At 49.1% G+C, this 24,791-nt stretch overlaps 1 protein-coding gene across 1 annotated transcript; it reads left to right on the forward strand.

Moving 5' to 3' along the window:
* The first annotated feature begins 1 nt into the window (after nt 1).
* PPP1R10 (protein phosphatase 1 regulatory subunit 10) lies at nt 2–23,750 on the forward strand. The gene is given in 21 exon segments (XM_034757536.1): nt 2–52; nt 499–905; nt 14,082–14,199; nt 15,378–15,464; nt 15,823–15,958; nt 16,107–16,158; nt 16,264–16,341; nt 16,659–16,829; nt 17,159–17,264; nt 17,731–17,840; nt 18,086–18,186; nt 18,362–18,509; nt 18,857–19,012; nt 19,282–19,528; nt 20,037–20,112; nt 20,457–20,654; nt 21,132–21,243; nt 21,707–21,808; nt 22,149–22,401; nt 22,403–22,665; nt 23,147–23,750. Coding segments are annotated over 19 exon segments (2,613 nt in total). The 5' UTR covers nt 2–52; nt 499–905; nt 14,082–14,092; the 3' UTR covers nt 23,257–23,750.
* The last annotated feature ends 1,041 nt before the right edge of the window (nt 23,751–24,791 follow it).

The following is a 24,791-nucleotide window of genomic DNA, read 5'->3' on the forward strand; positions in this document are numbered from 1 at the left end:
TATAAAAAGCGCCACTCGCGCGGTGTTTGGCCATTCTGGGGTCTGGTTAGAGGTGAGTACTGAGCTCTTAGGAGCGCTAGGCTGCGGTACAGGGCGGGGGCGGGGGGAGGAGTGGTTTGGGGGGCTGCTGTTAGCCCTTCTGAATGACCTTGATCATTAATAACGTCTACTGCTAATTAACCCCCTGGGTCTGAGGCAGGGAACTGGGGCTTTTAATTGAAACTGGGCTTCATCTGAACCAGGAAACCCCCCCCCCCCCCCCGGGTGGTTCCCCGATAATCCCCATTTTCGTTCCCAGACCCATCCACCCACCCCCATTGGTCCCACAGATTTGCAAAAATTTACAACAGGCCAGATCCCAGCGGGTTAAAAGCAAATCTGAAAAATTACGTTTTTGCCAAATTTTGTATTTTTGTGGTTAAAAATTTGAGGGGCGGGGTGCCTTTTGTGTCTAAAAATGCTCATTGCGGTGTTTTTTTCCCTTCTTTTCTGTTCTAGGTTGGTTTGGTCTTGAGACTGGCGTCGAATTTGCTACGAGAAAGAGAAAAATCCCCCCCCACTTGGTCCTTGGAAGACACAAAAAAGCAGCCACCATATTTTCGACCGTCCTTGGGAAGCCGTTCAAATTCTTTGTGACCTGAAGGAAACTGCCACTTAAACATACCAAAAGACCAAACAAAAAATAATTAGCAACAACCTGTCCTGATCCTTTTTTTTTAAATCTAGCAACTTTTTGCATCTCTTTATCTCGACAAACCACCAAAAATCCCCAAAAAGTTGCTGTATTTTTTTAAAGCCATGACCAAAAACAAATCAATTATTTTTTTTCTTTAAAATACACCACTTTAATCAAACAAAAAATTAACAAACTTTGAAGCGCTGTCGACGAGAAAAATTATTGGATAGTAAGTGTCGAATTTTCAACCAACTGACCAAAAAAAAAATTTCCTCCTCTGTACCAAAAAGAATTAACGCCAGGAAGAAACCAAAAATGTGTATATAATTGAGAGGAAAGTAGGCTTTGTTTCAAGATGGTTAACCCTTAAACGTCAGGCATTTTGCAAAATATGAATGCATATTTATAAGGAGTACGATGGTCTCTTAGACAAATCCATCGTCTCCACGAATATGAAGGGTTAATGAGCTCCCATACAAAAGATGGCGGTGACTGAGCCATAAAGTATCGCTTCTTTGTGTGGGAGACAAGGAAAATGAGCAATCTGTACATAAAGATTGCAGGGTAAGGCTATAAGTGGCAAGGGAAGCAAGAAAGATCTATGGCATTAGACAATGATGGGTTGGTTAAAAAAATAGTTAACCTTACAGTGATCTGTCAAATCCATTTCTATATTTTTAAATTCAATGTAATTGTTAGTTTTTTTTGGTGTGATTTTATTTTATTAGAACCCGGAGAACCACTTTAATAATGTATTTGCATATATATGTAGTAGCTGGGGAGAAAGGGCAATCTTTAAGAATTGGGTGGCAATCTAGAAATAAAGATTGCAAGAGTTGGTTTAAAAAAAAAAAACTTTAAAATTTTGTTAAAATTCAGTAACTTATTTTTTAAAAGATCAACATGAAATTTGATAACATTTAGACTCCAATTATAACGAAATCTAATGTGCTTTTAAAAATGTGATTCTCGCTTTCTATTTTCCCCTCCCTACTAAAGATGGCGAAGCTGTTTTGTCTCCTTGTCTTTGTTCCTGGCAAGCAGCATATTTTTTTTGTTTTTGGTTTTTGCAGGTTGATCCCATTTTTACCCCCCCTTTTTTTGCCCCTCCCATACTTTGGAGGGGGACAAATTCGCCCCCCCCATGATGATGGGGAGATTCTGTAGTGAATCTTCGGCTCACATTAACAAGAATTGGATTCCCCCTTTGTATTTTTATTAGGTGTAGCATTGTAGGATTGAGATTATAGGATACAAAGAGGGGTGTGTGTGTGTATATATAGATATGGTGGGGGCTGTATTGTTATATGAATTCCCTCTTAATAGATACTGAAGCCTTTTTGTTTGTGTTTTTTTTTCCCCTCCCCTCTCCCTTGTGCTTCTAAAATGGCGTCTGCCTCATTTTGTCTCTTCCTGTACAAAAGCGAGAACCCATGGGCAGGGAGGTGATGTAACGAGCTCTGAGCAAACTCCTCCCACCGACTGGCTTGCGTTTGGAGGCATGGGATGGAGGGAATGAGATGCGGGCGGGGGGGAAGAAGGAGGGGAATGCACCAAGCGCGCGTCCCCCACCCCACCCTTTCCCCTTTCTAAACTGTTCTAACCAAATTCCGCTCCTGGCTGTTTCATCTACAGGAATTCTCTAGGTACAAGTTAATATATGAGTACAAAGTATGATCCTAAGTCCACCAGGTTTCTTTCTTTTTATAGGTTTCAACATAACCCCTGAGTTTGGACCTCCTCTCTCTTGTCTGTCTTATCTGGCTGTATTTGTAACTTACATTGGTTTCTATCCAGCTTCCATGCTCAGTAAAGCAGACGGTCTGCTTTGTCTCCCTCCTACTTTGGGATTTCACTGGTACCTTTTTTTAGACTTTCCGAAGGGAAGTGGGGGAGCATTCCTTTTGATCAGTTAATGTAATCTGATTTGTTATAACAGATGTGAAATGCTATCACTGGACTCCAAAGGTGCTGTACATAACCCACAAATCTGTTGTCAAGGATATTCTGGGGGTGGGAGGGGTGCGTGCATTTTCTCCAGCCACACACACCCCAAGTGTTTTGTTGGGCAGGGGAAAGGTAAAAAGTCTTGTATTCAATTAATTTGCCACATTCCACAGTGCCATAGTTCCTGTACAATGTACTAGGAAAAGAAGTGATCATTAGGAAAAAAGGGAAGCCCTCATCAAAGGGAGGGGAACAGCCACAAATCACGGGTAAGCAAACCTTTCTGGTATTAATTACATTTCACAACCTTCATTTCTGTTCCAGACCACTTTGCTTATTTCTTTTTGATTCTTCTTCCATTGTCAACTCCGCGCAGTGACAGCAACTGATGCATGCAGAGGCTATAAGGATATTTTGAGTCTTGATTTAAGAGCTTGCCAATCTGTTAAGACAACTACAAATTTAATTTTTTGAGACTTTGCATTAGAGAGATCTGGTTTCTTTTACCAGAGCCAACCCATTGGATCTGCATGAGCGTCCGATAGCTTTTAACCAAGGAGAGGCTGCTTTTGTGACTGAGAGGTTTTTTTTTAACTGCTGGATTTTTTTCTGGACTGTTTCTAACATGAAATGGGACTTCACAAGGCAGATTTTTCAAACCCAGCAGGTGAAATACCTGCTGCAGTGTCCAGTGGTAGCATTTCATGCAATGTAAAGCAATTCAGCATTTTAGTCTCATGGGGACTGAACAATATACAGCCTGTAGTGGCCTGATCTTGAAGCATTGAGCTGCAATCCTGTTGAAGTCATTAAGAGTTGTCCTGGGTGCTAAGTTTCTCTCAGGCTTGGGTCTTAGCTGCTGTATGTATAGTGCAGGTAGGATGAGGTAAGTTGTATGCAAGCAGCAAATTTAGCAAAGGCCTTGTAGAGATTGTGCCAGATGGGTGGGTCCACTTAAGACTGGCACGGTGGGACCATTCGCTGTGTTGCAGTTGTGTGCACTTCTAAATTTCCAAGCGCACAGAAGACTAATGGAGATGAAATATGCTAAATGAGGAAAATAACAAAAGATCCAGCCAGAGAGGTTGATGAAAGCAGCAATGGCTCTTGCAGCCTCTTAATAGGAATAGAAAATCTATTTAATTTTTTGAGAAAAACATTCAGTGAGGGAAAACTTTTTTTTTTTTTTAACCAAACACTAGGAAATAGACCAGAATCCATTCAGACATTTAAATGGACAAAATCAACTAAGTGAGGGTAAATGTGGGTGAACACACAGTGGGGACTGTCAGTCAGGTAATAGGCCTGCTAAAACTTTCTCTTGCCAGAAGCCTAAATGATTGCCAAACTAGATGTTTATTCTATGCAGCCAGTGATCTTTATCTAAAGAGAGATCAATAAAGGTTTGGCTAAAGATGGCTTTTAAAAGTATTTTAATACCACACTTCTTAAAAAATCCCAATACATGAAGCTTTTGTACCTTAGTAGCTCTTGACAGGTGTTAAGAGCACCTGATGTTTACTGAAAAAGGAGTACAGCTTCTGCTAACAGGATTTTTGTTCTAGAAGTCATCTGCTCCTGCTGTCTTTCTTCCCTCACCTTCCTGAAGTTATAATCTCATGGTCTCACTCATGTGGGTGAAGATACGAGATGGGGTTGGAGAAGTAAGACACTGAAATGCTAAAGGGACAAAGATACTGTGCAGAAGCTGAACCCTTTGCTGTAGCCTAGTAACCTTGACAGTCACTGGCAGGTTCTCTGTCATATTTGAAGCCTCAGTTATGCTGAGACCATATGTGGACAACATATTGTAAAGATAACTTCTGACTTGAGGTAGCTTGGCCTCTTGGTGAAACTCAGTTTAGTGTTTAGACCCCCAGGGAAAATAATTCAGGTGTGAAGAAATCAATAGGTCTCTGAACACGTGGGGGTCCAAATATTTAAATTTAAATATCTGGCTGAATTTAATTTTTGTTTTAACTCTGCTGTAGTCACTTCAGTGACTATTTTGTCCTTTCAAAGGGAAGGGGAGTAAGTACTGTGGTTTTTTAGAAACCTAGAAACAAACTAATCCTAGTTTCCTTGCCATAGGTGGAAGGGGAGGATTTCCTGTTAGAGCACAACGCTGGGAGTCAGGACTCCTGGTCTGTGCCTGGATTTGGGAAAGAGTGTAGATAGTGCCAGAGGATTTGGTGCTTGGGGCTCATGGGTCGTGTGTCTCTTTTGATGGGAGTGTGGTAGTTAGGAAAAGGGGAGGGGGGGGGTCTTTAGGAGTCCGGACTCCTGGATTCTAACCCTCTGGCACTGAAATGGAGACATAAGCAGATAAAGAAAAAGCCACTAGCTCATTTTCCCCTTCCCCAAAACTACTGGGGACTGAAGTGGGAAAACACCGTGAGGCTTACTTTGTTGTTGCTAGAGTGCTTTGAGAGCCTCAGAAGGTGTTACAGAAGGGTTATTCCATCAGGATGGTTTTAATCATGATTTAACGAACAGCTGTTTTTGTAACTTTACAGTAATTGGCAGTCTTCAGTCACTCCCCAGTATTAGGGATTAGAATACCAAGTCTTAAAAATCCTTTGTGATATATATATTAATAGGATTATAGGCTATGAAGATGTCTGTCTTCATTGGAATAAAATCCTGATTTCTATCTCTAAACTGTAAGTACAAAACAACTCTCCCGGTGGTCTCCAGTCACATGGGATCTAACTTCTCAGCTGTACTGGAACGCTACTTGCGGAGGGGTTTAAATCCTAATAGATCAGTAGCTGTGCTTTGCTTGTGGTATGTCATCTGTCCTCTGTATCTTTCTATCCCATCCAGACCCTCAAGGCTCTCTATCTGTGCCATGTCCATAGCTGCTTGTAGCCCCTCTGGATACGCTTACTTCAGTAAATCCCATCACCCATAGCATTCAGAAATTGACCCAGTCTGTGCAGGATTCCTTTGTCTTTGGAGGCGGGAGCGCACAGCTGTCTTTCTCTTAAATTGGCACAGCCGTGTAGTTTTGATGCTCTTTACGTCAATACTGACTGGCTAGATCTTGGCAGTGGATAAATATAAGTTGCTCTGAAGAGAGTCCCTGTTGTATGACCCACTGCTTAAAATCCGCTCCCTATGTCCTTCTTGGCTTATTATTGCCCATAGGCGCTCTCATTAGCACTGGGAGAAATTAACTAGATCCCTTGCAAAGGGGTGAACAACAATTTCAAATCTAACTGGATTAAAAACTTTTCCATCTTTTTCACTCTAGGCTCTCAAGAGATGGAGTTTAAAATACAAGGCTGAAATCGTAACATCTAAAAATGCCTTTATCTGTGTTTAACGTCAGCTCAAACCCAAAGGATATTTTGAAATCTGTCATGGGAAAAAGTTTGGTTACTTCCTCTAATTCTCACAAAGGAGCAAGCTAGTTCATATTTTGTTTCTATTCAATTTCACTTCTGGTTCTCTGCCCTTAAAGCTGCGATGTTTGGGTTGCAAATTGGTGGTTGTTGCATTTTGCTGAACTTGTAAATTTTAGTCTGCTTAAAAAATGTCTTTGTTCTTGTATCCTTTTAAGTGATAGTGAACCAGTTCAATGATTCATGTTCTAGGATAACTTTTTTTTGGCTAAAGTGTGTACCTAATGCTGCTCTTCCCCCTTACCAGCTTGACCTGTAATGATTTTTTTTCAGAAGGAAGTAATCTATTGACGCTCATACATTGACTGTACCTTGTAAATGATCATGCTATTTGTGTATTTACAGAAACTGCCTTTAATGTTGGGTAGAAATATGTAAGAATATTGCTTAAAAGTTCACATCACTGGAAGCGTTTCTTGCACCATATAAACTGTAGGCCTGATGTTCAGACTCACTGACTTCAGTTGGGATCCTAGATAGTCAGGATTTCTGAACATCCATATTAGGAATTGGCATTGAAAGCTGATATTTATCACACACTCGGTTCTGCAAATACCACAAATTGGTTTCTGCCCTGCTTCAGGACTAGTTCAGCAAATGTTGTCGATGTTTTATTGTTCAACCAGGATTAGAATTAATGCTTGGGAGACTTAAGCCACTCAGTTGAATCACTACTTTTTTTGGTTAAATTCAGAGTGCAGCTCTACTCAGAGAAGCAACTCGGTAAAAAGGCATTGTGTGGCTTTTTGTCCCTGAACTCTAGATCCTGTTTAGTCAACTGGCAAATAAAATTGGCTTTCTGCCAGCCCTGCAAATTCAGGCTGGGATTCAGTTGTTAAGTTAGGTTCAGTCTTGTTTTCATCAGGAATAGATTGTACAAATTGAGTTCTGCCTTCATTTAACCTGATTTCAGTAAGCTTACCCACATGTGAGTGCAGTTACACTGTAACTCATGGGTGAGCCTAAATTAGAATGTGGCACACTCCCTTAAAGCCTTTTTGGTTCTCTAGGGCTAACAGGGATCAAATGTGTTATTATTAAAGTTAGCAGATCTGACTAATATACACACAGGAATCAGAGAAGATGCCTTTAGTCACTTTAAAGAGTAGGGCCATGCCTCAATGGGTTTTAGACTAGATCACCCATTCCTTTCAGTGGAGGTGAACACCTAAGACATCCTAGCCAAATTCTTACCTGTTCAGTTATATTGTGCTTACCTTTGATTACCATTGTGTGCCATAAACAGCTACAATGCACCACCCCAGAGGTGACTGCATTTCAGGAGCTGGAGTGAAGTGACCGAGCTGTAGCTTGTTTTTTGTGGGTAGCCTGCTGTCTGAGAGCAATGTTTGTCCTAAGCCTGCTCCTTCCTATGTCTGGCAGTGGAGTCTAAAGTCAAGTTTGGTTATTTCCATGGCCAACAGCAGGCCAAATTTTCCAACCAAAAATTCCTTAATTGCAGAAAGCCTAATCTATTGCTCAGTGCCCAGAACATGTGCAGATCTGAGCATTCAAATGCAATGATTAGTGTTACTTTTAAAAATAAGACACTAATGCCAGAGTATGACTAATACCATAGGATCTGTTTGGGGCGATAGGATGAAAATGGTAACTAGGCAGCCATTTTCCATTATGTAAATTTCATATGAGGCATTTGTTCTCCATGAAGCAGAGGTATATTGACCACACAAGTTTTGGTTTCTCTTCAGCCATTGACACTGCTTTCAAATCAAATGCCCCTGTTGGGGAGGAATAGGTGGAGACATGCTGCTCGTGATGTGAACTTCTAGGGTGCATGCAAAAGAGAGAAACTCTGGGCAAAGTCATGAACATTTTATCTGTTTTTCTAAAGCTTTGCCAGGAGTTTCTGCTAAAACCGTTGACCTAAGATTGCAATTTCCTCAAGATAACAATAGAAAAACTGTTTTCCTATAAAAGCAACTTAAAACTGTTCTTTAAAGTGTGTTTCTCTTCTGAAGCATATTTCTAAAATGGCATCTTGTCAAATCACAGATATGCCTTTCTCATCTAGCGCTTTTCATCAGTAGATCTCAAGTGCTTCACAACATTCATAGTCTCTCAACACTTCTGTGAGGTAGAGCAGTGCTATTATCCCTGTTTTACACATGGAGCATGAGGCCTAAGGTCACACAGGAAATCTAGTGGAGTGGGGAATTGCACAGAATTGGGAACCTTAGGTTCTAGTGCTCTAACACTGCGCCCATATTAAGATGTCTGATTGCAGAGCCAGATTTGTTGAGCTCTTGAGACTGAGGACAGAATCAGACCAGCAGAATCTCTCTAATGGAGATGCACAAGCGATTTAAAAAAAAAAAGTTGCTTATCTGATCCTGGGTTGGGTTTGTAAGGAGCCAGGTAGCAAAAACCTTCCTACATGCATAACCTGACATGCTTGATTTGGGATCATGGACCCACACAATGCCATTTCATAGCAGCCTTTCAGAGTGGAACACTATTTCCTTTATACCTGGGCTGGTTGATGCTGCAATAATCCATGTTCAGAGTTTGTGACTTTGTCATGTTGCTTCAAGCCCCTTCCAGTTGACTGTGGGTCAAGCTATTGGCCCAGAGAGTGGGATCAAACTAGAAATGTAGTTGGCTAAAAGTGGACTTTAGTCTAAATTAGGCTTAAATGTGTAACTGAAACCTTAAATATGCTTTTTGATGTTTTCAGAGGTGAACTCACAGGTCTTGCTGGGGTTCTCAAACCGGGGGTGGTGATCCCTCAGGAGGTTATTATGTGCAGGTCATGAGCTGTCAGCCTCCACCCCCTGCTTCACCTCCAGCATTTATAAGAGTGTTAAATGTAAAAAGTGTTTTTAATTTAAAAGTGGGGTCACACTCGGGCCGGCTGTGTGAAAGGGGTCACAGTACAAAAGTTTGAGAACCGCTGATGAAGGCTTGAGTTTAGGATAGGGGGTCAGTCGTTTTAGGAGAAAAAATGCCATCTGGTTTGAGGCACAGGACTCCTGGGTTCTAGTTTCGTCTCTTGAGCAGGGAGCCTGGGAGTCAGGACTCCTGGGTTCTATTCCTGGCTTGACGACAGACTTCCTGTGTGACCTTGGGTAGATCATATATATATATATATAGATCTTTATATTTTTGTCTATAAAATGGGAATATTAATTTGGTTCCCTAAAGACACTTTTTCTCCCCCACTTTATATCTAGTTCTTAAAATGCCAGAAACTCCAGGCTTCTCTCCTGGGTGAAGGGACATAAGCGCTATAAACAGGTTTAGACTTTCTATTCAAGTGTTAATACCTTGTCTATCACTGTGGTAGGAGTGCATATTGAACATTACTTCAAATGTAAGCTGTAGGGACCAATCCTGAAGAAGGAGCCTTCCATCTGACTTCCAATTTCTAACCACTGGCTTCACTCCACTTGCTTATTGTACACCCCTGTCTAGGTGGAATGCCAAGAAATCCAGAGTTTGGATTTCTCTGACGCTTAGAGAGGGGGGTATCTTGTCAAAGTATGAGATTTATGTTTAAGTTCTTACCAAGCCAGTTAACTCTTAACAAAACCTTTGCAGTTTGCCTTTTAAACAGATGTTCAAGTTATCTTTAAAGAGACTTGAGCCAAACTTGCCATTAATCTTTTTAAAAAAAGCTTTTAGTAAGTTTCCATGAGTGCTATAAATTCCAGTAACAGCAAGCATCTCTATCTGTACCATAGGCAACCCCAAATGTGTCAAGCTTTAGCAGTGTGCCAAAGTGAAATTGAATAGAAACACGTCTTACTGCTTGAGCTGAGAAATATTGGAAGTAAATAGCAGAAACAGTAAAGAAGAGAGCTAGAATTTTTTTAACTTTCTTTTGATTTTAGTCTTATTCAGGCAGGGAAGGGGTTGATACCACAGGAAATTTCTTTTAAATTGTCTAGAAACCGGTGATCTAATGTTTGCTCACAGTTGCCGAGGCTATGGCTGTCTTAGTCTTTCCTCTGGTGTCCTTTAGTCAAGTACTGCACTTATCAGAATAGTTGCATATGCTAATACACAGCTGTTGCAGCCTGTCATCTGTGCATATATCTGATGGGTGTGTAGTCTTTATTAATAGAACTTAAAATCTTTGCTGGGAACCCTGAGCAATGGAAACTCCCACTCTTCTTTACTATGCCCGGTAGCGCCTTGGGGAATTCACATGCTCACAGACCTTCCTGCAGCCTCAAACGCAACAAAGTGGAATCCTTATTTGTTATCTTGGTCAATTCTGTGTATTGGTCCTTATTCTGCCAATGAAGCAAAGGGATCTCTTATTTGTAGATCTGTCTAGACTTATAACTGTCTTATGTCTGTATGATTCTATCTCCTACTCTCTCGTAATCATAGTGCCTGGTCTTCCAGCATGGAGTACGATCAGGGCATCTGGTGGGATTTCCCTACTGGGATGAAATTGCCATGGCTAAGTTCTCCTGTGTACATAACTCTGTGTTTGATCTCTTGTGTGGATGGTGACAGGTGTCGGATTGGCAGCCCTGGAGACTGAAGTCCTCTCTTCACCAGCAAAGCATGTCCAAGCCTGGCAGCGGCACTGCGAGCTTTTTTCCCCTGCCGAAGCGCATTTACCTTGCGTGTGGAGGAGGCCACCTCTGGGGGGTGAGAGGGGAATTCAGTCTCCATGGCCTGTCCCGCTCTCCACCGAGGGCTGCAGGCACAGAGACTTCTCGGCATGGATGCCTTGCAACTGGACTGACACCCCGTACCCCCCAAACTGATTCCCCCCCAAGCTACCGAACGACCGTCAGCTGGTAACAACTTTCCATCGCTCCCTACTGTCTAGTTTTGCTCCCACTAAACTCCTCTGCCCAGTAAGTGATGATGGATCTCTGCAGTTAACTTGGAGAGAGACTTTATTGGGGAGGAGTTCACACCAGACCTTGGAAGAGCTGGCTGTGGTTGGATATTTTTCCCCTCCTGCTCGGAGAAAGGACTTTGCTGAAAAGGCAGCGACGAGGGGATCTCTTCCTTCCATGTTGAATCCAGTCTCGATCAGCCTGCCACAGTCAACAAAGTTCTGGAACTCAGCCATGCTGCCCATCTGTGTGTGTGTGTAAATTCTCCCTCCTCGCGCCAACCCCTCTGCTCCCCTAAGCAAAGCTGCACTGGCAGCCTACACACAGCCCCGCTTGTTTCAGTGCTGGGTCTCGGTGTCTATGCCTCACGCAACGTGCGTGTAACTTACCAATGGGGAGTATGTTGCCTTAGTGTCACTAGTTACCATCGACACTAATCGTTCCTCGCTGTATGACACGGGGACTGTTTACGCCTAGGCAGCTACACTACACTTTCACCCCACCCTCTGAATAAGGGTAACATACAAAGGCAGATCTGTTGCGTGTTGCTGAAGCAGACCCAGCCAGTGCATCTCTAAGCAATGTCCCAGCCCTGGTCCTGCTTGTCCACTTCTGTTGTACTTTAACCTGTATTGTGTTACAAGCTTCCCAGATAGGCAGTAGCGTAAGGGTGCATTAATCTATCCACTGCTCTATACTGCAAGCAGTTTTCATTCCAAGGGGTGAGTGCAGTGTCTCCTAGTGGGAACCCCTCTGTGTTCCCTGGGGCGAGTATTAAGGGGTGGCTGTTGCCACCATTAAGGAAGGCCGAGCTGCTTAACCTCGGCTGCTGCATCCTAGTCACCTGTAAACTCTGCCATTCCTGTCTGCACCAAAACTCAAGCCTGTACTAAGGGGAAGTAGTGTCTGCTCTGTCACTGCTCAATTAGTCAGTTGTTGCTTATGCATGCTCCACCTTTAAGAGGGACAGCAATAGTGTATTTATGCTTCCCCTCTTCTCCCCACCCCGCCCCCCCAGACTGGGTTGACTGACACAAAATAGCCTGACTTTAAGCCAGTGATTCCTGGTCTGTGCAGTCCTCAAATCCCATTTTCTCTTCTGTAGCATAGGAGCCTGTGACAGAAATACTACAGTGCCCGAGACTGGACTCTGGCCCTCATGGTGGGGGTAGGAGGAATGTTTGCCTTGCTTGCTAATCAAGCCCTTTAAAGGGCCGTGGCCAAGACAGTTTCTCCAGTTAGTCTCTTCAGACTGACACTTCTACCTTGCTCCCATGGTGTGGTTGTTCTTGCACTAGGGTCTGAGACAATTTAACTAGCCTGGTCAATTTTACTTTCCCAGTCTGTTTAATTTCTCAGTTCTAGGCAGGGCATGCAATGCCTGGGAGAGGTGTGTGTATATCTATGGGTGAAGGTGTCTCTCTTCAATGAAATTAACAAGATTTATGAAAACACTTAAACGGGACAATTTTTAAAATCAAATTTTGGGTGATAAAGCCTTTCCAATGGCCTTTTAACTCAGCTCAGTCTTATCTGAATCTCCCACTAATTGAACTGAATTTTTTGCTGGCACCAACTCATGCACTTCAGACACACTGTTTACTGTTAGGATATCTACCTTAACCCCTTTACATGCCAGGGATTCACACCATCGTTGGTCTCATTGGGTCTGAACGACCTAACGGAAATGGCGGTGTGATGATGTGTAACATTCATCCTGGCAAACAGGATAATTTATCCATGCATGACTTACTTTGCATCATCCTGACTTTGGGGAGAGAGTCAACTTTGTATGGGCCGTTTGCCAGTTCCCCTTGAACATTGTTTTCCCAGCATCTACCCTGAAAGATCTGGTGTAACATACAGAGAAGAGAGCTCTGTCTGGACCCAACCCTTTTCCCTTAATATATATACTTTTTTCCTCCTCCTGGCAAACCTAAGAACCAGTTGAACAATAAAGCCAAACAGATTAGATTTCCCCTACCATGGTTGTTGAAACTAATCAGCTTGTTTCAGGGTGCCTTCCGTATCGGGATGCTGTGAAGAATTGCATGAAGGAACAACTTGGCAGAGTGTTTTCCCATTGCTTTGCTTTTGTGTCCTCTGCATTTCTTGTGTGGATCTGTGGCATTTTTGCTGTTTTAAACATGTACCTGTAACTTGGTGCATTACATTTCCTAAAAACCAAATAAACTTATTTATTTACAATTTGTAACTTGTGGATGTTGGAGGTGTTATGGAGGCAAATTAATAATAATAAAAAGTTAATCTTTTTTTAATGGCATAGCCCAAAATACTTCCTGTTGATTATTTTTATGTCTGGGGTTTTTTTTGTTTTGTTCCAATCCAGGCCTCTCTATTTTAAAAAGAACATTTCTTTAGTAACACAGACAGTTTACTTCTGCAATGGCTCTTTCTAACAAATGAGATTCCAACACAACCCACTGTCCTCACTCAAGTAGAACCTTTTTCTTTAGTATGTAGGTAATCAAATTTAGACTGAAACTTACAGCTGCTGAGGTATTTTAGGCCCCATTCTCATAAACAACATTGCATCTCAAGTCAATATTAGCTTTGGTTATCTCTCTAAACCACTGAATATTACAAGGTTTAGACCCACACCTCTCTTCTGATCAAGGTCTATTTGGGTATAAATTCTTTAGTGTGCAATAAACTCCTAAACTAAAAATTAGTCTCAGAAAAACATCAGCATTCTCCTCTGTGGTTTGTCTAAAAAGAGAATATCGACTTGAAAACACTATTGTGTGTTTGTTCACATTTCAATAAATGGTATCTTGCCATAAACTTGTTAGTTTCAAGGTGGTTGAGTGGGAACATTACTAGATACTCCCTGCTCTGGATTTTCCCCAATTGGCTGTCCCTTTGTCCTGTACTTGGGGGATATTTGATCATAGAGGAGACAGATTGGTAAAGAATAAATCTCGAGTTCAGATCCATCCTGGTTAAGGCCCTAGGTAGATACATAGATATGTGCGTCTGTAACTGCGAGCGTGCGGTTAGGGGAAAGAATTCTAGTTTTCAAATGCTGGGAACTGATGGTCTTTGCCAAGTGGGTTCTCTCTTGACTGGTGGCAACAATAGGATAATACTTTGTACTTGTATAGTAGCTGTACCCTTCCTAATCAAGTTTTGATTCCACTTATCAGTGCAATGATATCTCTCTGCTCTTTGAGAGTAACCCCCCTTTTTTTTCTTTCTTTCTTGCTTCAGAACTGTCCATCATGGGCTCTGGACCAATCGATCCTCATGAACTCCTAAAAGGATTAGATTGCTTCCTGGGGAGAGATGGAGAAGTCAAAAATACAGAAGGGGTCACCAAGATTTTCAAGTAAGTCTCCAGTTTAAATGTGTGGTTTGAAGAATTTTTAGCATGGCAGGACACAACATAGCAAAACCTCAGTTTCCCAGAGCAGAAGTAAGCAGCTGGTGCTGTGTGAAAATGACCCATCAGAGCAAAGATGTTTGTTTGTTTTAAAGTAGCAGCCGTGTTAGTCTGTATCCACAAAAAGAACAGGAGTACTTGTGGCACCTTAGAGACTAACAAATTTATTAGAGCATAAGCTTTCGTGGGCCACAAGTACTCCTGTTCGTTTTAAGTCTTTTCCCTTCCTATTCTTATTTATTAAATGCCGATCTGCTTGTATGATGGCTAGCATTAAAGTTGTTGGGGTTTTTTAAGGCAGTTTAGGGGTTTTAGTCATGCAGAGGCCAGATTCTCAGCTGGTGTGCATCAAAGTAGCTCCACTGAAGTCAATGGAGCTGCCCTGGTTTAAACCACCTGGGGGATCTGGCCCCATTGACTCCAGTGGAACCACAGCTGACTTGAACCAGGTGGGGAGTTGGCCTTGGGTACCATCATCTTCAATGGAAGTTGTGCATCCAAATCCCCTAGGCTGCTTTGGAAACATCAGCCTTGCCTCTCTTGTAACTCCATCCCCTTCTTTCAGAAATGCATCCAGTCCTCTTCCTAAATGTTATTTGACCCTGAATCTCAGTGGAAGTCCCTTCTGCAGGTTGCTTGAAGGCATTTCAGTGTATTCCAAGCACGCCTAGCATTCATTCCCAAAGCTCTCCCACAACTGCCTTGTTCTTCAGGGTGTGGACGAGGCATTGGGCAGCTATAACTGCGCTATAAAATATTTAACCCCCCACCCCCTCAAAAACCCCTCTCCAATTATAGGGAGGTGTGTGACGTTTGCAGAACATTTTAATCTTGGGCTTGATCCTCAACTGGAGTAAATTAGTGAGGCCCTGGAGCAGAAAAGCCTTATTCCCATCCCCTCTCAGCCAGTCAGTCCCCCACCAACGGGGGGGCCAGATTGGAGCCAGTGCACCACAGAAGGGAAAGAAGCCATATGTTGTTCCCACATGAGTCCTGTTAATCCTTCTTCTTGGCCCCCAAGCCTACGGAGTCTGATTTCGTGGCAGGTTTTTTTGCCATGTGCTCTGATCTCTCTGTACTGCATCAGCTCAGCTTCTCTTTCGTCTCTCCCTTCCTGCTTGCAGCTTAATGAAAGACGCACAGAAAATGGTCAGTCGCTGCATCTACCTGAACATCCTGTTGCAGACCCGGGCGCAAGACATCCTGGCGAAGTAAGAGTCGTGGAGGGTTCCGTACAGAGAGTGGGGCCTGGGAGTCGGGTTATCCCTAGCTCTGGGAGGGAAGTGGGGTCTAGTGGGTTAGAGAAGGGGGAGCTGGGAGTCAGGACTCCTGGTTCTCTCCTCAGCTCTGCCACTCACTGCATGACCATGGTTGGGTGTCTTTTTTTCCTCTGAGCTGCAAAGTGATTTCTCAGGAAGGTTATGGGGTTTTAGTGACCCATCTCTGGCAGGTGCTTGGAGATCAATCCTGGGCTGTAAGGAGTTGGCAGAGATGGTACAAAGTTCAGCTGTAGCCCATGGCGGGGGAAAGGTATGACACCAGCCCTGACTGGCTCCACTCTCATCCCAGGTTCATCCGCGTTGGGGGTTACAAACTTCTCAACACTTGGCTCACCAGCTCCAAGGCATCCAGCAACGTGCCCCTGCTGCAGCAGATCCTGCTCACGCTGCAGCACCTGCCCCTCACTGTGGATCACCTGAAGCAAGTGAGTAAAGCTGCTGGCGCCCTCCCTTCGCAGTCAGTGCTGACCCGGTGGCCCAGTGCGGCGCTAGGGGGGTCCATGCTGCAGGGAATGAGGTGGGGACGCTGTCCCTTGCGGTCAATGCTGACCCGAACTCTCTGATCTCTTCCAGAACAACACAGCAAAACTGGTGAAGCAGCTGAGCAAGTCGAGCGAGGACGAAGGTAAGAAACCGCCCTGTTGCGTGCATGTGCGCCGTGCCTCCTCCTGTCTGCTGGAGCTCGGTGCGAGCTGCCCTGCTGTAACATCTGTCCTCTCTCCCCTTCCAGAGCTCCGCAGACTGGCCTCCATCCTCGTCAGCGACTGGATGGGCGTCATCCGCTCCCAGAGCAGCGCGCAGCCTGCGGGTGAGTCCCGCCCCTGAAACACGTGTAGGAGACCTTGATTGAAATGATGGGGCCCCAGACATCCTAGCCCGGGCCCCTTGGCCCACTAATGGGCACTTCCCCCTCCCCGCAGCATCCTGGGTCTGGCCTCTCTTGCCATGGGATCCCTGCCACTCTACTGCTCAGTGGCTCCTCCCATAATACACTTCTCGCGGCCAGACGTGGGCAGGCTGCGGGCTATTTCCTGGAGCCTGAGGGTGGAGGAGCTGTTGTGGTGGCATCTTCCTTTGGGATTTGAACCCCCCAGGAGCCTAACCCTCCCCTCCCCTTCCCTGCAGAGCGAGACAAGAAAAAGCGGAAGGAGGAGAGTAAGGGCAAAGCACCTGTCCAGGAGAAGCCTCAGGAGGCCAAGGCGGAAGCCAAGGCTGAGGAGACTCCGGAGAAGAAAAAAGAGAAGCCAAAATCGCCACGCACCACGGCGCCCAGCCATGCCAAGTTCCGCTCCACTGGTGGGTACTGGGAGGGGCATCTCTCAACTCCCGAGGGGAGTAATCGGCCTAATCAAGGGCAGCAAACTAAGAGGCCTTGGGTGGGATTCTGTATGGCTGTTCCCCAGTTGTTGCACCCCAGAGGTGGCTGCATCTCAGGGCAACTGCTGGTCACTGTGCAGCTGTTCCCCAGCAGCCCAACCCCACAGGTGGCATTTCTGTATTTCTCCACTGCGTGACTGATCCCAGCATAAAAATCCTTTGGGATCCTTGCAGATGAGGTACTATGGAAATGTGTGGGGCTTATCCCCTTGCGGTATTCTGCTAACCTGAGCTCCGCTTTGCTGTAGGGTTGGAATTGGAGACTCCCTCACTGGTTCCTCTGAAGAAGAACCCCAACGCTGTAGTGGTGTCTGAAAAATACAACCTGAAGCCGATGCCGATAAAGAGACAGAGGTAGGTCTGAGCATCCCCCCCTGCTCTGGGGAAAGCGTCCAGACCTTGCGCCTGTGGCTTCCTCTGTCTGCCTCACCTTTACACTCCGTTCCTCAGTCCTGAGAAGCACTCTGTGTGGAACTAGGAGGCAGGACTCCTGGGCTCTATCCCTGGCTCTTGGGAGGGGAGTGGGGTCTAGTGTTTAGAGCGGTGGGGGCTGGGAGGCAGGACTGAGTGCTGATGGGATTTGCCCGAGGCCCTGTGTGTGGTACAGGCCCAGCATTGGTAACCTTCCCCAAGCTGCCCCTGCTTGCCCCTTCAGCCCCCTGCTAAGCACCTCTAGGGTTGTGCTGTGCTTTCTGTGCTCTTCATGCCATATCGCAATGTGATCTGGGCTTGCCCGCTCCTTGCTCAGGGCAGCATCTGATCCCTTTCCTGGGCCGTGGCCTCAGCGTCTCAGTACCATGTCTGCTTTTCCCTCTCACAGCACGTCCGCCCCCTCTGGAGACAATCCACCAGTAGAGAAGAAATACAAACCTCTGAACACCACCCCCAACAGCACAAAGGAAATCAAAGTCAAGATCATCCCTGCGCAACGTGAGTACATTGAGGCCCCGATAGTCAGGATGCCTGGGTTCGGTCCTCAGCAGTGGGCAGGGAGTGGAGTCTAGTTGTTGAGAGTTGCAGGGGTGGGGCTGAGAGTCAGGACTCCTGGGTTCTTATCCCTGGCTCTGGGAGGGGAGTTGGGGTGTAGCATGGCGGAGGGGCAGGATAACACATGAAGTTGCAGGTGCTTGGAGCTTTCAGTTTGCGTAACCTCTTTCATTCCCCCCTCTCTGCAGCAATGGAGGGCTTGGGCTTCCTCGATGCCCTTAACTCTGCCCCCATCCCGGGGATCAAGATCAAAAAGAAAAAGAAAGTCTTGTCTCCTACAGCAGCCAAGGTACAAACGCCTCAAGGTGGGGAATGGGGGCTGGTGGGTTAGAGTGGGGGGCTGGGAGGCAGGACCCCTGGGTTCTGATGTCAGCAATGAGAGGGGAGTGCGGTCTGGGGCAGGGGCTGGGAGTTACTGGTTCACTTCCCATTACACTGATCCCACACTTCTCTCTGTGTCCCAGGCGAGCCCGTTTGAAGGGAAGCCAGCACCAGAAGCGAGCACTGCTAAACCATCCTCACCAGAACCCGCTACTGCATCCGAGCCGATGGAGGTGGATCGGCCCGGTACCCCTGTGCCGGCAGTAGAGGTCCCAGAGCTGATGGAGACCGGTAAGGATGGGGAAGGCGTTGGAGCCGACGGGTTCTATTGTGCTAACCCTGGGTGGGTGGTAGGTGTCAGCCCAACATCCTGGCTGTGTTGGATCAGACCTGATGTTGCCACCCAGGAGGCCATAAAACCCCATAATGCATGTGGCCAGGTGTGCCATGCCAGCTGGGATACAGCTGCCTTGGCCGGGGTGGGGGTAGCCCCTGTGTCAACTGTGGGGCTGCGAGGACTGTCTTCACTTGGGGGTCCTGGGTTGGGCTCAGGAGGCATTGGCGCCGGTTGTTAGATCCAGGCTCCGTGGGTGGGTGTTTGTCTGATCGCTGAGCCGTTCTGTGTCCCGTCCCCGCAGCCTCGTCCGAGCAGAACTCAGACGCTAAGCCGTCCGAGAGCGCCGCTGACTCCACGCGGCTCACCAAGAAGGGCAAGAAGAAGAAGACAGTGACTTGGCCTGAAGAGAGCAAGCTGCGGGAGTACTTCTACTTCGAGCTGGACGAGACTGAGCGAGGTGAGTACTGGGGTGGGGGCCTTTCTCTCTGGGGTCACCCGCTCCCACCCGGCACTTGGGGTATGGGACATGGGGCCTTTCCCTCTGGGGGTGCCTGCTCTGCTCCAGCACCAGGGGACTACCTGGCTTCTGCAGGTGGGAAAAGGGATACAAGGCCTTTGAACTCCTATTATGGAGTGGGGGTGTCGCACCCTTCCCATCGGCTGGACGGCAGAGGTCTGTCTGTCCCCTGACTAAACCCCTCCCCGTTTCTTCTCCTCCCCCGGCAGTCAACGTGAACAAGATCAAGGACTTTGGCGAGGCAGCCAAGCGGGAGATGCTGAAGGACCGGCACGCCTTCGAGACGGCGCGTCGGCTCAGCCATGATGCCATGGAAGAGAAGGTGCCCTGGGTTTACCCCAAGCTCATCGACCTGCCTAGCCCCCTGGTGCAGCCGGGCAGCGGCAGCCGCGAGAAGTTCACCCAGGCCGAGAGGGAGAAGGGCATCCTGCAGGAGATCTTCCTCTCCAAGGAGAGGTGGGTGTGGCCCTGGGGGGCAGGGCGAGGGGTTGGAAGAGTACTCGGGGTTCAGGCCGGGGCGCCATTTCCCAGTTGCACAATGTAGGCTCTTTGTCCCCCCCTCTAATGGCTGCACTGTGCAACAGCCAGTGTGTTAAATTTAAGGCTGCCTACCTGAATCCAGCATGGCTCTGTCCCTCTCTAGTGACATATGAGCCGGCTGCTGCCTCTGAACCTGTCGACCTGGTTGTTCGACTGTTTTCAGCTCCAGAGGTCCCAGCAGATGACCCCACCAGGGGCCTCTCCAGGTTGCTGGGCACCAGGATGCCCCTCTGACCCTTCTGTCTTTGCTTCCCCTGGCTGGTAGATGCTGGGTGGATGTGTGGACCAGGCCTGTGAGGCCGTGCTGGGAGCTAAGGGGTGGGGGAGTGGGGAGGCATCAGGCTGTGCTGAGAGCCCCATCAATGGGGGGCTATGACCACATGTTTCGGTGCTGATTTGTGACCAGCATTTCTCCTCTTCGCAGCGTTCCAGACAGTCCCCACGAACCCGACCCGGAGTCTTACGAACCCCTGCCGCCCAAACTCATCCCACTCGACGAGGTACGTCTGGCTCAGGGCCCCGGGTTCTCTACCCTGCTTTGGGGGACAGAAGGAAGGGGCCTGTTGGGGTAGAGCAGGGGGATTGGTAGTCAGGACTCCTGGGTTCACTCCACACTGTGGAAGGGGTCTAGGGGTTAGAGCAGAGGGTTCATTTCCCAGCTCCCTGGGGGCCCCTCCCCGCTCTGTGTGTCTCTGTCTCCCCTGTATAAACAGGGATGGGCTAGAGAGAGGCAAAGGCCCGGGAACCTGAGCGCCCAGCCACGACCCCCAGCCCCTGAGGCTGGGGCGTCCTCCCTGCCCTCAGCCCATCCTGACTCCAGTGTCTCCTCTGTCCCCTCTCTCAGGAATGCACCATGGACGAGGCCGCCTACCAGGAAGGACTCGACCCGGCCGCCGCCTCGCAGTCTCCCGACGGAGCCGGGGCCTCCAAGCTGCCCCCAGTGCTGGCCAACCTGATGGGGAGCATGGGGGCCGGCAAGAGCCCTCAGGGCCCCAACCCCAGCTCCTCCATGAACGTGCAGGAGATCCTCACCTCCATCATGGTAATTGGAGCTGCTGCGTAGCCTGACTGACCCTATAGGCTCCCCCTAGTGGGAGGATCCAGCACCAAAAGGGTAAACGCTGCACTGTCCTGTGGGTGGGGCCTCCTTGGCCCATCTTCCCCCAGAGCAGACTCACTTCCCCCCCTGCCACCCCACCACTGCTGGAGTGGACCATTGGCCTGTCTCCAGCTTGGTTGAAGGTCCAGCATTTTAGCGGGAAGGGGAAACTCAGACAGTGCACCAGCTGAGGAATAGTTCGGGTGGGGGGATGCATGGGAGAGTGGGACTCTTTCCCATCACTCCATTTCCCCAAAGTGGTTGGGTCAAGCCAGCCCCTGGCCCCAGCTAGAGGGGTTAGTGGACTAGCACAGCGCCCTAGAGTTAGAGGTCAGAGAGAGCTGAGGGGGTGTAGTGTGAGTGGGGGAGAGGAGGGACACTGTCTAACCCTGCTCCGCCTCCCCCCTCTTCCCTACACAGGGCGGGCCCAACAACCACAAGACGGAGGAGCTAATGAAGCAGCCGGATTACTCGGACAAAATCAAACACTTGCTTGGCAACCTCCAGACACAGCCCCCAGGGCCCTCAGGAGGTAAGAGACCTGTGGGGGGCACTGACCCTGTTCCCACCTCCCGCTCCTAGGAGAAAATCATGTCCTGCCGGTCGCCTTCTGGGTTCTGTTTCTTTGCCTTGTCTGTCTGTCTTGATGGGGCGCCTGGGACTTAGAACCATCAGCTCCTACAGCTCTAGGGGCTCTGGCAGGCAGGTAATCCGAAGGACGTGACCTTGCTCGGTTCGAAAGGCCGGGGCCAGGGGAGAGCTGGTGCACCCAGCATCTTGATGACATCGTGGGTGTGCGAGTGCATGTCTGTGATTTCCTGCTCTGGGGGTTCCAGGAGAGGTGGCCATGTAAACACATTCTGGGTTGGGATCGGAGGTTGCTGTGAAGGGATGGGAAGTGGATCCCCCTATTCCTCTCTTTCTCCTCCTCCCCCCCCCCCCCCCATTGTAACCCCATTGGCTGTATTTGACCCCTCTGCTCTCTTGTCTTCCAGTTCCCCACGGGCTGCTGGGCCCAGGGCCTCTCGCCAATGGATTCCCACCTGGACCAAAGAACATGCAGCATTTCCCTCCCGGGGGGCCAGGACCTATGCCTGGTAAGCAGGGAGCTACCATCTTCTGGGGGTGGGGCGGGACTGTCAGACTTTCAGCTGGAGTGTGCCAGAGTCAGTAGGGCCTGCTAACCCCAGTGCAGTGCTAGGAGGTGCTGTGTTGCGGGGAGTGGGGTAGAGGCTCAGTAGGGGACACTGCCCTGGCAGTCAGTGCTGGCGCCAATTCCCCAGTGCGGTGCTAGGGGGCGCTGTGCTGCAGGATGGGGGGCTCAGTAAGGGGCACTGTGTGTCATGGAGCAGGGTGGGCGTTCGGCAGCAGGTGTTTTTCTGCCCTGCGTGCTCAGACGAGGGGTCTCTAACCTTTGTGCCTCTCTCTCTCCCCTAGGTCCCCATGGTGGTCCTGGGGGTCCCAACATGCCCCCAGGTCCCGGCATGCCTGGCGGGCCCAGGATGATGGGTCCTCCCCCTCCCCAGCGAGGCGAGTTCTGGGATCCCCCTGACGGCGGCATGCGGGGAAACCCCCACGGGGGTATGCGAGGGGGTGGCCCTGGCCCAGGGCCTGGCCCAGGCCCTTTCCACCGGGGGCGAGGCGGAGAGCCCCCCTTCCGAGGGCGAGGAGGAGGTGGGCGCAGTGGCGGCCCCCCCCAATGGCAGAGGCGGGCCCCCTAACAACGGCATGGGTGGAGGAGGTGGCCACGGCGGCGGCGGCCACGGCGGAGGTCACGGAGGCCATGGTGGAGGCCACGGCAGGGGCCACGGCGGCCATGGTGGGGGCCACGGAGGCGGCGGCGGCCATGGTGGAGGCCACGGAGGCGGCGGTCATGGCGGTGGCCACGGAGGAGATCACGGCAGAGGCCACCCAGGGGATCATGGCCGGGGTCATGGTGGAGGCCACGGAGGAGGTAATTGCAGGGGGCTTGGCTTGCCCTCTAGGGGGAGCAGAGGGCCATGGCTTTGGAATGGCCCTGCCCCTATGTGGGAGGGGCCTGTGAGTGCTCCCTCCCCTCCCCCGTTTTTATCTAGCAGGTGGCGAGGGCCAATGGGGGAGACCCAGCATGCATTGCACCCATTCGATCCTGCGGGCCCTGCTCCTTGGGGGCGGGGCCCAGAGCGGCAGAGACCCCCTATGGGTCTGTGAGAACAAGGGAGACGGTTTCAGCTGCAGCATTGCATGCTGGGAGCTATAGTTAGCTCCTGGCGGCCCAGTTATGGTGAAGCATTGCATGCTGGGAGCTTTAATCTATGCTCCTGGCAGTCTGGGTTAGGGTGGAGTGTTGCATGCTAGGAGCTGTAGTGTCTCCCCCATCCCCTGCCCTGCTCTGCCACCTCTCTGGCCGTGCCCCGCCGCTGTGGCTGACCTGCGCCCCGTTTTCTCTCACGCAGACATGTCGAGCCGCCCCGTGTGTCGCCACTTCATGTTGAAAGGCAGCTGCAGGTACGAGAACAACTGTGCCTTCTATCATCCCGGAGTGAACGGGCCGCCCCTGCCGTAGCGCCCGGGGCCCTCCCCCCACCCTGCCGACGCCCCGTGAAACCGCCCAACACGGCCGCCCCCGCTTCATGGACTCTGGGGTGCCTGCTGTCGGACTTGGGCTGCATCCACCACTTATGGCTTCTGTGAGGCCTTGTAACGCCCAGGGGAGGGAAGGAGCAACCCCCCCTGACGGCTGCTGCTACTGAGGAACCACTGCGAGGGGAATTCCCCCCGCCACTCCGCTCCCTCCTGTGTTGTTTCAACCTGATGGAGGCGCTGATGGGACCTGACTCTGCGCCCCCCCCCTGACTTTTTGCAAGCACAAGAGCTGCCACCTGCTCTGGGACCTGGGGGCAAGGGGGGCAAAGCAGGTTGTTACCACTGTGTTTATCTCTGTGGAACCAGCAAAGGTGTAAAGGGGGGGTTGCCTGGCTGCCCCACCCAGCTCCGGGCTGTGATCTGTTTGCGCATTTGCCTGCTGCAGACCTACTCTGAAGACATTTTGCCTGAGGAGCAGCCGGCCACACTGCTCGGCTCCCCCAGAAATACTGCCCTCCTCGGGCACGTGGGCCGGAGACTTCTCCCTCCATCTGGCAGCAGCAGGATACCAATCCTTCGGTTGGGGAGGAAAGAGGTCCCTTAACCACTGCCCCCCACCCACTGAGCAAAGGGGGTGCTTAACTCCACCTCCTCAATGGGATCATCCCACCACGTGCGTGAGAACAAGTGGGATCAGAGCTCCTCCCCTTGCTGTAAATACCCATCCCCACCCCACCGACTGCGGACACGCGACTCCCCTTGGTGCTAGTGAGTCGGGGGGGGGGGGGGGGGGTGAAGCTTTTTTCTGTGAAAACGGCCTGACTTTTTTGCTGTTGGCATCTGGGGGCTTGGTTTGTTTCCTTTCCATTGTTTGTTTTATTTTTTTACGGTCTCTCCCTGAGACATGGACTGTCCCCCCACCCCCACTGGTGCAGCCTCCCCCTTTTGTTTTGTATATTTTGTACATTAGTAATAAACATGGTGATTAAAAAATGGATCATCTAATTTAACCTTGGTGTCTGTGCTGGCTGTGTGGGGAAGGGGCCATCTCTGCGTCTGTACAGCCAACGCCCCGTGAAACACTCTGTACAGCGCCTGGCGCGGCAGGGTCAAGGTCTGTGGCTGGAGCCCGTGAGCACTGCCGCAGTACAGAGATAGAAGACACAGCAGGGCGGCACCTGTCTCTGATCGCTTCATTTCGTCGCTGAAATAGGAATGAGCCAAATCCCTGTCAGATGCTCAGGGGAGACATTTCCTCGTTCCTACAGTCCTGCTGATGGCTGGGACGCAGCAGGGTCCTGGGAGTTGGACTCAGATTCCACTGGCTAGAATCCCTCAATCCACCCTGACTTGGTACAGCGCTTGGAACGCTGGGATACCTACCCAGTGTGCAATGCAAGCAAAACTGGTAAAGTTGCCCAACGCTTCCCTTTATAAGCCCGTGTGTTCAGTTGCTTATAACTTTGCTATGCATCATCCATTTGGGTTGAAACTTCCAACACTGCGTGTCTGCCT

This window comes from Trachemys scripta, unplaced genomic scaffold, assembly GCF_013100865.1.
Source record: "Trachemys scripta elegans isolate TJP31775 unplaced genomic scaffold, CAS_Tse_1.0 scaffold_28, whole genome shotgun sequence".
NCBI classification, from domain to species: domain Eukaryota; kingdom Metazoa; phylum Chordata; order Testudines; family Emydidae; genus Trachemys; species Trachemys scripta.